This window comes from Fusarium oxysporum, chromosome 2 (assembly GCF_000149955.1).
Source record: "Fusarium oxysporum f. sp. lycopersici 4287 chromosome 2, whole genome shotgun sequence".
Lineage (NCBI taxonomy): Eukaryota > Fungi > Ascomycota > Sordariomycetes > Hypocreales > Nectriaceae > Fusarium > Fusarium oxysporum.
This window is the reverse complement of record NC_030987.1, coordinates 2,443,164-2,456,073: the sequence shown is the minus strand read 5'-3', so window position 1 is coordinate 2,456,073 and position 12,910 is coordinate 2,443,164. Positions and strand designations below refer to the sequence as shown.

Below are 12,910 nucleotides of genomic sequence, written 5' to 3'. Positions count from 1 at the left end.
ACTCAACTTAACTCAATTCCTTATGCGAGTGAGTTCCTATCTATCTCCGACATATGTGTGCAACTGTACCAAGCCATCGAATGATTGAGTTGTCATCATTATCCCTCAGCAATCCTGAAAGTCGGATTTTCTGCAAGATATTTCGTCATACTTCAATCAATTCTCCTCAACTATCTTTGCTACCAATAATTTCGGCATTTCGGGTATGCTGAGGAAGCATTCACACAGTCGCCGCCTACCCGGGACTATCGTGAACTTCATTTGTCTCAATGCAGTATCGAACAGGAAATTCGTCTTCGGGGTGGCCATTGACAATTGATAGATTTCTTTCTAGTACCTAGTAGTAAGAGTGGCCAAAAGCTGATCTCACACTAACTAACAATCTGCAAATAATCATCCGGCCGTTCAGGCTTGGGGAACCATCATTAATCGGTGGCTATTTTTTACGTCTCTCCAGCGCCCAGCCTTTGCTAGGCCAGGTGTTGTGCCAGTGAGCACTGATTTGAAAGTACTGTACATCTACTCAGCTCGGGAGTTTCGTGGGCCTCCCGTGTGGCTCCACTCCACTATGAAAGACAAGCATCAACGTCCACTTCCAATCTCAGCAAACAGCTTTCAGATGGGGATTGATTCAACATGAGCTGTTATAGGCCTCCAGTGACTCTGAACAGACACAGTTTGAATGGCATGGGTAGCAATTCCTGATCCTTGATCCTGAATTGATCCCTAATCTAACAGTGCACACCATCATGAGAACTCATGACTCCATCCTATGTTCGCCGACTCATGAGAGAAATTTTGTGCCTCCCTCCACCGCCTGGTCAACGCCTCACTCACATCCCCAACTTCCCCTACCAACAATGATTCGGCCCCCCACATTCTCCGTCAAGCATCGACTTCCGGCTCATGGTGGGGTCAGGCTATATTGATCGCTATCCAAGTCTCTTACGCGTAAAGTACTAGAGTACATTTTGTGATGTGTGACCTTGAGTCGGCTCGTTTCGGTGAGTTACTGATGGCTTGTAATCTATGGAAATGGGACGTGTGCCATTGAGGACCGAGAGAATTCTTATGTGACCTTCCTTGACTGCTTGACCCTTATCCCTGGGCGGTATGGCGTCTGTAGATCTCGTTTCGGTTTCCATGCACCAACGGTTGTGGCTATCCGCAGCGGTTTCTGAGAGGTGCAGATAAGAGCCGCAAACATCACAGTGACTTAGACAACGAACGTTTCAGCAAGTCAACCTAACTCTATTATCCAACGATGGCTTAGAGACAGACAGTAAGCATGGAATGGCAGCTCAACGTCTCGACAAATTGTTGCATACAAGAGGAGTTCGGATTTGCGGAAACCGACGGACAAACGAGTAGACTCGACGTTGAAATGTATCGGTACCTAACCGAGTACATTGAGCCGGATACCTAGGATGGCAGTTGAGAAAGACGCGAAATTACATTGACAAATGAAACCACTGGGAGTTACCTGGCATCTTCAGAATTTCGACGAGTTAATCACCACCATCGCAATCAATGTTACATCCTCAAGGCTTTGAATTATATGGCTCTCCATGACTCTAGTAAAAGCCCTCCTAAGGTTCATGGGAAAGAACCTAACCCAATACCCTATCCAGCTTCAATGTAATCTATCTTATCTGGACCATTCAACTTTCACTATCCTCGCTTATTCGTACGAGCTCTGACTGGTAGCAAGGACCATCTGTCATAGCCTTAGACCCTTGGAGTTAATATTGATAGTGGGATGTCTGTCGTCACCTTGCCTTTGATATTCCGAGATGGAGCCTATTCTTATCGTTGCTGGGCCGAGAACTTAATTGTCGACCAGTAGATAACAGAATCGAGAATGCAACACGAGCAAGCCGCTCGGCCGAGCTATCAGTGGCTCATGAAGGCAAAGCCGTAAAGAAGATAGCCAGCAAAAACAGTTATCTCATCTCAGTTCATTGATGTTGATGGTGCCCCAAAAGGTCGGTTTCTGGGGAAGATGCTCCCCTGGACGCCCCTGGCTGGTGCACGCCTACTGTGTTCAACCATACTCGGATAGGCATAGCGCTGGAATATGGTTGAGGAGCGGGCTGCACGCCAAGGACCCGCCGCCATGTGTGGCTCGGGGATGTTCCAATGTTCCACTCAAGAGAAAGTACCGGATACTCAACCGTGCTACAGTGGGAGCGAGCGTACAGGGCGCCCTGTAAGGGTCTCGATGTACCGACATCTGCTCTTCCAACAGGTACTGTACAAGACGCCAATTGCCCGGTGGAGGGGGGGCAAGGAGAGAACAGGCCGGGGTGTGGCCTAGAGCTTCCCCCAATTTTTTTTTTCACTCGACGACTTTTTGGTGGGCCAGTCGTTCAACAATCGGCTGCTCCCTCGCAAGTCGGTTACAGTCGTGATTACCTATTCGTACGGGCCATCCGCATCCATTGAATGTTTTGGCTTGATCCTTCAGCTCTGTCTCTTCTCTAATTCCTCCAATTGCTTCTCGCTGGTAGGCAGAACGGATTTCCACCTTTGGCCTTCATATTCATAGACTCTCCGGCCACTTTCTTCTGCCTCCATCATCCTTCTCATTCTCCTTCCCCTCCTCCTCCCCTTCTTTCTATCTCCCCGCCAGCTGCCTTCAGCTTGGGAGTTTATTACGACGGTTCCATCTTCTCTTTACGTTGGGGTTAAGCGGGCCCCTAGTATATTCACCGTCAATTCGACCATCGTCTTGCACCAATTCTAGGTTGCGATAGCCAGTTCGCGCTTTTCGAGATACCCCTTCTTTCAAATCCTCTCACGACCTAATACCGCCAAAAATGCGTCCCGAAGTTGAGCAAGAGCTTGCTCACACGCTGCTCGTTGAATTGCTCGCATACCAGTTTGCTTCTCCTGTTAGATGGATTGAGACTCAAGATGTGTTCCTCGGTGAGAGGACCGCTGAGCGAGTCGTGGAAATTGGTCCTGCCGATACTCTTGGTGTCATGGCTAAGCGAACCTTGAAGTCCAAGTACGAAGCCTACGATGCCGCCAAGTCCGTTCAGCGAAATATCCTCTGCTATAACAAGGATGCTAAGGAGATCTACTATGATGTTGATCCCGTGGAAGAGGAGCCTGAGCCTGCGGCTGCTTCCTCTAGTGATGCCCCTGCAGCTCCTGCGGCCGCTGCCGCTGCACCCGCTGCTGCTGCTGCTGCACCTGCCCCCAGTTCTGGTCCTGTCGCCCAGGTTGCCGATGAGCCTGTCCAGGCTGTCGACATTGTTCGCGCCCTCATTGCGCAAAAGCTCAAGAAGCCTCTCCTCGAGGTTCCTCTCAGCAAGGCCATCAAGGACCTTGTCGGTGGTAAGTCAGACTGAGTCCGGACCAATTAATATATTATTAACGATCTTTCCTGTACAGGCAAATCAACTCTTCAGAACGAGATTCTCGGTGATCTTGGAAAGGAATTCGGTTCCACCCCTGAGAAGCCCGAAGATACACCTCTCGATGAGCTTGGTGCATCCATGCAAGCCACTTTCGATGGCAACCTCGGCAAGCAATCGCTGTCCTTGATTGCTCGACTTATCTCCTCCAAGATGCCTGGTGGCTTCAATATCACAGCCGCCCGAAAATACCTCGAGAGTCGATGGGGTCTTGGACCTGGCCGACAAGATGGTGCCCTGCTTCTCGCCCTCACAATGGAGCCTCCTGCGCGACTGGGCTCTGAGGGCGATGCCAAGGCCTTCTTTGACAGCGTTGCCAACAAGTATGCCACCAATGCCGGCATCAGTCTGTCTACAGCTACTGCGGCTGGCCCCGCTGGCGGCTCTAGCGGCGGCATGATGATGGATCCTGCTGCTATTGATGCCCTCACCAAGGACCAGCGTGCCCTCTTCAAGCAACAATTAGAGCTTCTCGCTCGATACCTCAAGATCGACCTCCGTGAGGGTGAGAAGGCTCACCTCAACTCCCAGAAATCCGAGAAGGTTTTGCAAGCCCAGCTTGATCTCTGGACTGCCGAGCATGGTGACTTCTATGCCTCTGGTATCGAGCCTGTCTTCACCCCCCTCAAGGCCCGAACCTACGATTCATCATGGAACTGGGCTCGCCAAGACGCTCTCAGCATGTACTTCGATATTATCTTCGGTCGTCTCCAGGCTGTTGATCGTGAGATTGTTAGCCAGTGCATTCGTCTCATGAACCGATCCAACCCCAAGCTCCTCGACTTCATGCAGTACCATATCGACAACTGCCCCACCGAGCGAGGTGAGACTTACAAGCTTGCTCAGGAGCTCGGACAGCAGCTTATTGAGAACTGCAAGGATGTTCTTGATGTCGCCCCTGTGTACAAGGATGTTTCCCTCCCTACCGGACCCAGGACAACAGTTGACGCCCGGGGCAACCTCAACTACGAGGAAGTCCCGCGTACCAGCTGCCGCAAGCTCGAGCACTATGTCCAGCAAATGGCCGAGGGTGGCAAGATCTCTGAGTACGGCAATCGCACCAAGGTCCAGAGCGATCTTTCTCGCATCTACAGACTCATCAAGCAGCAGCACAAACTGTCCAAGACTTCGCAGCTTGAGATCAAGAGCCTTTATGGCGAGGTCCTTCGCTCGCTTGCCATGAACGAGAGCCAGATCCTTCCCAAGGACAACAAGGGCCGAAAGGTTCTGAAGAACAGCCAGAGCAAGGGTAAGGTCGAGACCATTCCCTTCCTTCACCTCAAGAAGAAGGGTCTCCATGGCTGGGACTACAGCAAGAAGCTTACCGGCGTGTACCTCAACTGCCTTGAGGATGCTGCTAAGTCTGGTGTCACTTTCCAGGACAAGCACGTTCTCATGACTGGTGCTGGTGCCGGTTCCATCGGTGCCGAGGTCCTTCAGGGTCTCATCAGCGGTGGCGCTAAGGTCATTGTCACCACCAGCCGCTTCTCCCGCGAGGTCACCGAGTACTACCAGGCCATGTACACCCGCTATGGCTCTCGCGGCTCCCAGATTGTCGTTGTTCCCTTCAATCAGGGTAGCAAGCAAGATGTTGAGGCCCTTGTCGAGTACATCTACGATACCAAGGAGGGTCTTGGCTGGGATCTTGACTTCATCGTTCCTTTCGCTGCTATCCCCGAGAACGGTCGCGAGATTGACAGCATTGATTCCAAGTCTGAGCTTGCTCATCGTATCATGCTTACCAACCTTGTTCGTCTCCTCGGATGCGTCAAGGCCCAAAAGACTGAGCGTGGCTTCGAGACCCGACCCGCTCAGGTTGTTCTACCCCTTTCTCCCAACCACGGCACCTTCGGTAATGACGGTCTTTACTCCGAGTCCAAGCTTGGCCTCGAGACTCTCTTCAACAGGTGGCACTCCGAGAGCTGGGCCAACTACCTCACCATTTGCGGTGCGGTCATTGGTTGGACCCGAGGAACTGGTCTCATGTCTGGTAACAACATCGTTGCCGAGGGCGTTGAGGCTTTCGGCGTCCGCACTTTCTCTCAGCAGGAGATGGCTTTCAACCTTCTTGGTCTCATGTCTCCCACTCTAGTTGATCTGTGCCAAAATGAGCCTGTCTTTGCTGACCTCAACGGTGGTCTGCAGTTCATTCCTAACCTGAACGAGACCATGACCAAGCTGCGCAAGGATATCATGGAGACTAGCGAGGTTCGCCGCGCTGTTGCCAAAGAGAGCGCCATTGAGAACACCATTGTCAATGGTGCCGCCTCAGAGGTTCTCTACAAGAAGAAGACAATTGATCCTCGTGCCAACATTAAGCTTGACTTCCCCAACCGACCTGACTGGAAGACCGAGATTGAGCCACTCAACGAGAACCTCAAAGGCATGGTTGACCTGGAGAAGGTCGTTGTTGTCACTGGTTTCGCTGAGGTTGGTCCTTGGGGTAACTCTCGTACTCGATGGGAGATGGAGGCTTATGGCGAATTCTCCTTGGAGGGTTGCGTTGAGATGGCTTGGATCATGGGTCTCATCAAGAACCACAATGGTCTTATCAAAGGCAAGCCTTACTCCGGCTGGGTTGACGCCAAGACTGGTGAGCCCGTCGACGACAAGGACGTCAAGCCCAAGTATGAGAAGTATGTTCTTGAGCACTCTGGTATTCGTCTGATCGAGCCTGAGCTGTTCGAGGGCTACGACCCCAACAAGAAGCAGCTGCTTCACGAGGTCGTCATTGAGGAGGATCTTGAGCCCTTCGAGGCCTCTAAGGAGACTGCCGAGGAGTTCAAGCGTGAGCACGGTGACAAGGTTGAGGTCTTCGAGATCCCCGATAGCGGCGAGTACATCATTCGCCTCAGGAAGGGTGCCTCTCTCTGGATCCCCAAGGCTCTTCGCTTCGATCGTCTCGTCGCTGGTCAGATCCCCACTGGCTGGGACCCCAAGCGATACGGTGTTCCTGAGGATATCGTCTCCCAGGTTGACCCTGTCACACTGTTCCTCCTTGTGTCTACTGCCGAGGCTCTCCTTTCTTGTGGTATCACCGATCCCTACGAGTTCTACAAGTACGTCCACGTCTCCGAAGTTGGTAACTGTGTTGGTTCCGGTATGGGTGGTGCCGCCGCTCTCCGCGACATGCACCGCACTCGCTTCCTCGACCAGCCAGTGCAGAACGACATTCTTCAAGAGTCTTTCATCAACACCATGGCTGCCTGGGTTAACATGTTGTTGATGTCCTCTTCCGGACCTATCAAGACCCCTGTCGGTGCTTGTGCTACCGCTGTCGAGTCCATCGACACTGGTTATGAGACCATCATGGAGGGCAAGGCTCGCGTCTGCTTTGTCGGTGGTTTCGATGATCTCGGCGAGGAAGGCTCTTATGAGTTCGCCAACATGAAGGCCACCAGCAACACTGTTGACGAGTTTGCCCACGGACGTACTCCCAAGGAGATGTCTCGTCCTACCACTACTACCCGAAACGGATTCATGGAGTCTCAGGGTTGCGGTATCCAGGTCATCATGACTGCCAAGCTTGCTCTTGACATGGGTGTCCCCATCCACGGTATCGTTGCCCTGACCACCACTGCTTCTGATAAGATTGGCCGTTCCGTTCCCGCTCCAGGCCAGGGTGTTCTCACCACAGCTCGCGAGAACCCTGGCAAGTTCCCTTCGCCTCTTCTCGACATCAACTACCGACGTCGCCAAATCGAGCGTCGCAAGAAGACTATCAAGCAATGGCAAGAGTCTGAGCTTGAGTATGTTCATGACGAGATTGATGCCATGAAGGCTCAGGGTGCTTCCTTTGACGAGAAGGAGTATGCCGCGGACCGCTTCGCTCACATTGAGAAGGAAGCTGCCCGACAGGAGAAGGAGCTTCTCCGCAGCATGGGCAACAACTTCTGGAAGAGCGATCCTAGCATCGCCCCTCTGCGTGGTGCTCTCGCCACATGGGGTCTCACTGTCGACGATATTGGTGTTGCCTCGTTCCACGGAACCTCTACCAAGGCCAATGATAAGAACGAGTCCAGTGTCATCTGCCAGCAACTTCGCCATCTTGGCCGCAAGAAGGGCAACGCTGTCTTGGGTATCTTCCAGAAGTACCTCACTGGTCACCCCAAGGGTGCTGCTGGTGCTTGGATGATGAACGGTTGTCTCCAGGTCCTCGACACCGGTCTTGTTCCTGGTAACCGCAACGCGGATAACGTTGATCCTGTCATGGAGCAGTACGACCTCATCGTCTACCCCAGCCGCAGCATCCAGACCGACGGTGTCAAGGCCTTCTCCGTTACCTCTTTCGGTTTCGGACAGAAGGGTGCTCAGGCCATTGGTGTCCACCCCAAGTACCTGTTCGCTACTCTTGATGAGAAGACCTATGCCGAATACTGCGCCAAGGTTGATGCTCGCCAGAAGAAGGCCTACCGATACTTCCACGATGGCTTCATCAACAACAAGCTGTTCGTCGCCAAGAACAACTCTCCTTACTCTGATGACCAGCTCAGCAAGGTTCTTCTCAACCCTGACGCTCGTGTCTCTGAGGACAAGAAGTCATCTGAGCTCAAGTATGCCCCTGACTTCATGAAGAAGTCAGAGAAGGTTGTTTCATCAGCCAAGGCTAAGGAGACTGAGCAAGTCATGGAAGCTCTGGCCCTCAAGGTCATAAACAAGAACAGCCAGGTTGGCGTTGATGTTGAAGACATTGCTGCTGTCAACATCGACAACGACACTTTCGTCGAGCGTAACTTTACCGCTAACGAGATCTCCTACTGCCGCCAAGCTCCCAGCCCCCAGAGCTCTTTCGCTGGCCGCTGGAGTGCCAAGGAGGCTGTCTTCAAGTCTCTCGGCGTCGCCAGTCAAGGCGCTGGTGCCGCTATGAAGGACATTGAGATTGTCAAGGGAGAGAACGGTGCTCCCGCTGTTTCTGTAAGTCACCCTGTATTCAAGTCAAATATGCAAGATGCTAACATTTATAGCTTCATGGTGAGGCTGCTGCCGCCGCCAAGAAGGCCGGTGTGAAGGATATCACACTGTCCATCTCACACTCTGATAGCCAGGCTATCGCTGTGGCTGTTGCCAACTTTTAAGTGCATACAATGAGAAGGATGGTTTGTACGGGTTTACTTAGGACTTTGTAATGGGCGTTTGATGTACGATGTTTCGATATGATGCCTGACTGTTTTGATGATATATGTTGCCGGCTACAGTTCATACTAGGCCTATAGTGTTGATAGAACTTGGCGTAGACTGCGCTGGGTAAAACAAATTTACGCATGGAATAGACATTTTTGAAGTTACCCACGGGCCCCTGTTGTGATATCCATGGACGATGTAACCAGTTTCTGTAACCAAGAACTGAGGCTAGGGATTTGAGTTGTGGTCAGCTAGTACTCAATCCAGGGGAGTGGACGAGAATTCTTTAATGGCTTTGAATTCATGACGGATCATGTGCAATAGTATTTGCTTAGCCAACGTACTGCACTTAAACGCGCGCGCACACAACACTAAAAATAGAAATCTGTCTCGTGCTGACTTGAAGACATATGTCATTAATTGTTGGTACATGGACCGGATTCTTCTTCCCAGCTTGTTTAGAGCTCATCCTGAGCTTCTACAGCCCACCAATAGGGCCGCAACCAAGCTGGTAGTTGAGATGTCCATGTGGTGATACCAGAGGATCTTCGCAGTCCTCCTCTTCTCTTTGGTATCATAGACTCCATTATGCCTTGTCGTGAGGTGTTGTGAAATCTAGGACCGTTGGTTCAACGTGTAGATATCATCGTTAACCATGTAATTGTCTCATTGACCTCGACCTCGGCCTCGGCCTCTTCCACCACGACCACGTCCGCGATCACCACGACCGCTGTGATCTCCCCTTGACTGTCCTCCTCTTCCGCCTCGGAAACCGCCCTGCTGGCCCTTCTGTGATTCGCTAACCTGGTCGATGATCTCGTCGGGTACTCTCAAGTATTTGATCTGCTGCACATCAGTCTCCCTTTCCAGATAAAGACTCCATGGCACACTGGAAACGTACATTGTTTCCCTTGACATAGACCTCTGGTAACCGGACAAATCGATCGCCCTCCTGTACTCAACCCGTCAGTATATCCTGTTCGAAGGTATCGCGTTCGTGACTGCGGGCGCATACCGGACTTGTCTGCACCACCTCCTTGAGTGTGAGGTTCATCCATGTATCGCACGAAACCAGATGTCCGTTGAGTGTCTCGCCGTTCTTCAGCTCAACGAGCATGGGGTGGCCCTGGGCCGCATTGAGTAGTCCGAGGGGTAGCTATTCGCCGTCAGCTATTGCTATGCTAGCATTGTGCGCCGAGGTGATCAGGACACTAAACAGTGACTATCGGGGGTTAAGGGTAATTCCAGCATACCATGGTCTCATTCGTTGCGTCGTAACTATGTGGTTTATGATGCGCGTGCTGGAAACGCAACGTTGAGAATGGAACAAGCTCAGTGGAGCGCGGCTGTTCGGTGAGACCCAAGGTGAGAGCGGCTGTGAGCGGCTAACGCCTCGCAGAATGCATAGCCCCGTTAGCGATAGTGGTCGTTGCACAAATACCTTAGGGAAGGCCCCGCCACCTTAGTTGTATGCAAGGTACAGAATTCATTCGATTATCGGCAGGATCCATTTCTCAGCATCGACATTGGCAACATAATCGTACGGCGAGAATGCCTTGTCCACGATTGGTGTATAATGGTCTACGACGCTGTTTTTGCCAAGCAACTTATAGGCCTCCTTCACTAAAAACCCTGAGCTCAGCAGGGTCGGAACGATGGCCTCTATATCTAAAAACAGTTCAGAATCGCCAATATGGGACCGACATAGCCAAGGACCAAAAAAGCACAGATTTTCTCGACAATGATAACTTATTGAGTTCATTTCATGATGAACTTGACCAGGCCATGTCTTTGGACTCTGAAGAGAAGACGGGATCATTAAGTGCATTTTTTCAAGAATATGAGCACGGGCAAGCTCAACAAAAGAGTATAGAGACGGGGCAACATGTTGAACAACAAGCCAAGCTAGAAGGCCGAAACCCAGCCCTGGCTAAAGTGTTGCCAGACTTGAACACCGTATCAGTGCCAGTGATGGTTGACGCCCTCAGACGGTTACGGATGCCACGACAAAAAGGCAATTCTGACCTCCCTACCAACAGGTATTTGAGGATCCTGAATATCGTTAGATATCTTCTCAGAAACCGGAAGTACCCCCCCGATGCTTTGATCTATGAGAGCCTGATGGCTGCTATGGCTGACCCACAGGGGTCTAGCACCGGAGTTCGCAAATTATTGGATGATATGAGCTTTCAAAATGTTCCGCTTACTGCGGATGTTTGCTACCTCGCTCTCGAAGCTCTCAGCGTACACCCAGATTATATCCTGCGGCAAGAAGTTGTGCAGACAATGGAGCAGCACTGGTTCGAATTCACGATGCCTGCCAAGCAAAGTATTGCCGTGGCGATGTTACGAGAAGGCCAGTTTGAATTGGCCTTGAATAAGTTCGACCAGCTTTTAGAAGACCCAGGGTATGTGGATCTTTGGGTCTATGATATTTTTATTCTGGAGTGTGGTAGAGAAGATTTCTTTGATGAAATGCTTCACATCCTTAAGAAGCGAAAGTTTGCTCGTGGTTCCGACAGTGCTTTCAGAAGTATCCAGCTGATGGCCTTGGACATGTTCAGCCAGGGCTTCCACCATGGAGGAACAACTTTCGTATGGCGAGATGTTGTCAATATCCCAATTCACAGCCCTTCCAATGGTATTATTGAGAACGTTCTGGCCACTGGAGCCAGGCACGGCGACACTGAACTCGCCAGTCAAGCTCTTCAGAAGCTGGCGATTCGTGGTAAGCCTCGCCAGCAGCATAATGATGCTATCGTGGAAGCGTTCGCTAATTCGGGGGATGTGACGGGTGCGCTTACGCTTTTGAATCTGCAACAACACAATGGGCGCGTCCTTCTTCGAGGAACCACACTGCCCGTTCTACGGGCTTTACTTAAGAACCGGAATCTTATTAGCGAAGCTGAGGCTGCTATTCAAAGCATGCGCAAAGAGGGGCCTGTTCCTCGGGAAGTCCTTATGGTTACGATCGAGGCTCTGGCTCGAACCCGAACTTCAGAAGCTGCTATGCACCTGTTCAATGACATGCACCTCCTCACCGGGAAAAGTCCCCGATTGTCAGACATTGGACTTCTCCTTCGTCATGCCAGCCAAACAGCGACGCAGTATGACCTTGCAGTGGCTTACAATTCCGAACTTGCCAAGATTGACACCACCTCGGTGTCAATAGGGAAGAAGAGTTCTAAAAACGATCAAGACAATGACGATGCCACGGTTCCCAAGACGTGGATGGATCAAGTCGAAGCGGGCCCTGCCTTTGACGTGATAATCCCAGCCTGCGCACAGATAGGCGATTTTGAGCTGGCATTCAAGTTCATTGACTATGCCAAGAATGCAGCGCTTGATTACCCTGCCTGGAGGTTTGCAAGTTGGGTTGAGCCATTCATCAAGCTGGCCCTTGACGCAGAGCACCCTGGAGTGTGGAAGGTTGTCGACCTATTAGACCAAGGCCACGACGCGCCAGCTATGATGGTACGAAAGGAGCTTCAACGACGGCGCATTCAGAAGAGAGCGAGCAGTTGATAAGATGCTATGTTGCATAAGTCAATAGACATCAGCTCAAGAATGAGACTCTAGGGCCGAGAGTGCGCCTGAAAGAGACTATTACGTGACATTATCGTATCCAGTTTCTGGTTGCACTTCAGGGTCAGCATTGGGCAATGTTGAACCTATCAACTAGCTACTGTGTGTATCTGAGCTTATCGTCAAGCAGGCCAGCTGTTGTGCGTGAGCGTCAATGACGTAACGAACATAATAATGCGACCTCTGAGCTTTCATGTCTGGCCTTGAAGTGTCATTACAGTAAGCAAGGTCCCGGGCTATCCGGTTCATTTGTATTTTAGCTTGAGCATGATTCTTATCAGACTGGGGAGCGGGCGCCGATCGTTGAGTAGTTGGGGCGTTTGGGTCACAGTCAGTGAGATATAAGGTCCTACCAGCCCCGGGAAAGCTGTTGGCTGTTATGGTGTGAAGGACTCAGATATTGTTGGGGTATATGAGAAGAGATTTCACTGTTCGGCCGAAAAAAGGACGAGTTCGGTGAGCCACATGAAATGGTATACACAGATTCAATCTCCGTTTGAAAGCAACGATATTTAATTCAGAGTTGGTCCGTCGTGATTAATATTCCGCAGAGTCTCGGCATCCAAGGAAAATTGAGGCTCCTCGACCGGGGAGACGTCACACCGAGGGTGATTAATCCAGGGGCCTTCAAGCTTATGATTGGGTCATCTTGGCACCACGTCCCCGGGACGATTGCTAAGCTTTTGACGGCAGATGGCGGAGGGTCTCACCCATTTAGGTCATTAGTGCTGATCTCTGGGGTTCAAGATGTGTTTTTTTTTTTTTTTTTTTTTTTTTTTCTG

General features: G+C 51.2%; 3 protein-coding genes across 4 annotated transcripts; 2 read left to right on the top strand and 1 right to left on the bottom strand.

The window, feature by feature from the left end:
- The first annotated feature begins 2,366 nt into the window (after window positions 1-2,366).
- FOXG_06391 (fatty acid synthase subunit alpha) lies at window positions 2,367-8,770 on the top strand. Its single transcript, XM_018385040.1, has 3 exons — window positions 2,367-3,342; window positions 3,400-8,336; window positions 8,387-8,770. The coding sequence occupies exons 1-3, from the start codon at window positions 2,820-2,822 to the stop codon at window positions 8,495-8,497; spliced, it is 5,571 nt and encodes a 1,856-aa protein (XP_018242223.1). The 5' UTR covers window positions 2,367-2,819; the 3' UTR covers window positions 8,498-8,770.
- FOXG_06390 (uncharacterized protein) lies at window positions 8,737-9,913 on the bottom strand. 2 transcript variants are annotated; one of them, XM_018385038.1, is made up of 4 exons: window positions 9,797-9,913; window positions 9,559-9,699; window positions 9,445-9,495; window positions 8,737-9,386 (listed from the first exon to the last, which is right to left on the bottom strand). In XM_018385038.1, exons 1-4 carry the CDS (start codon window positions 9,797-9,799, stop codon window positions 9,210-9,212), a joined length of 372 nt encoding a protein of 123 aa, XP_018242221.1. In that variant the 5' UTR covers window positions 9,800-9,913; the 3' UTR covers window positions 8,737-9,209. The 2 variants fall into 2 exon arrangements, with proteins under 2 accessions (XP_018242221.1, XP_018242222.1); XM_018385039.1 differs by having other exon boundaries at window positions 9,559-9,913.
- A 91-nt stretch (window positions 9,914-10,004) lies between these two features.
- FOXG_06389 (uncharacterized protein) lies at window positions 10,005-12,689 on the top strand. The gene has a single exon (XM_018385037.1). The coding sequence runs from the start codon at window positions 10,014-10,016 to the stop codon at window positions 12,066-12,068; it is 2,055 nt and encodes a 684-aa protein (XP_018242220.1). The 5' UTR covers window positions 10,005-10,013; the 3' UTR covers window positions 12,069-12,689.
- Window positions 12,690-12,910: the final 221 nt, after the last annotated feature.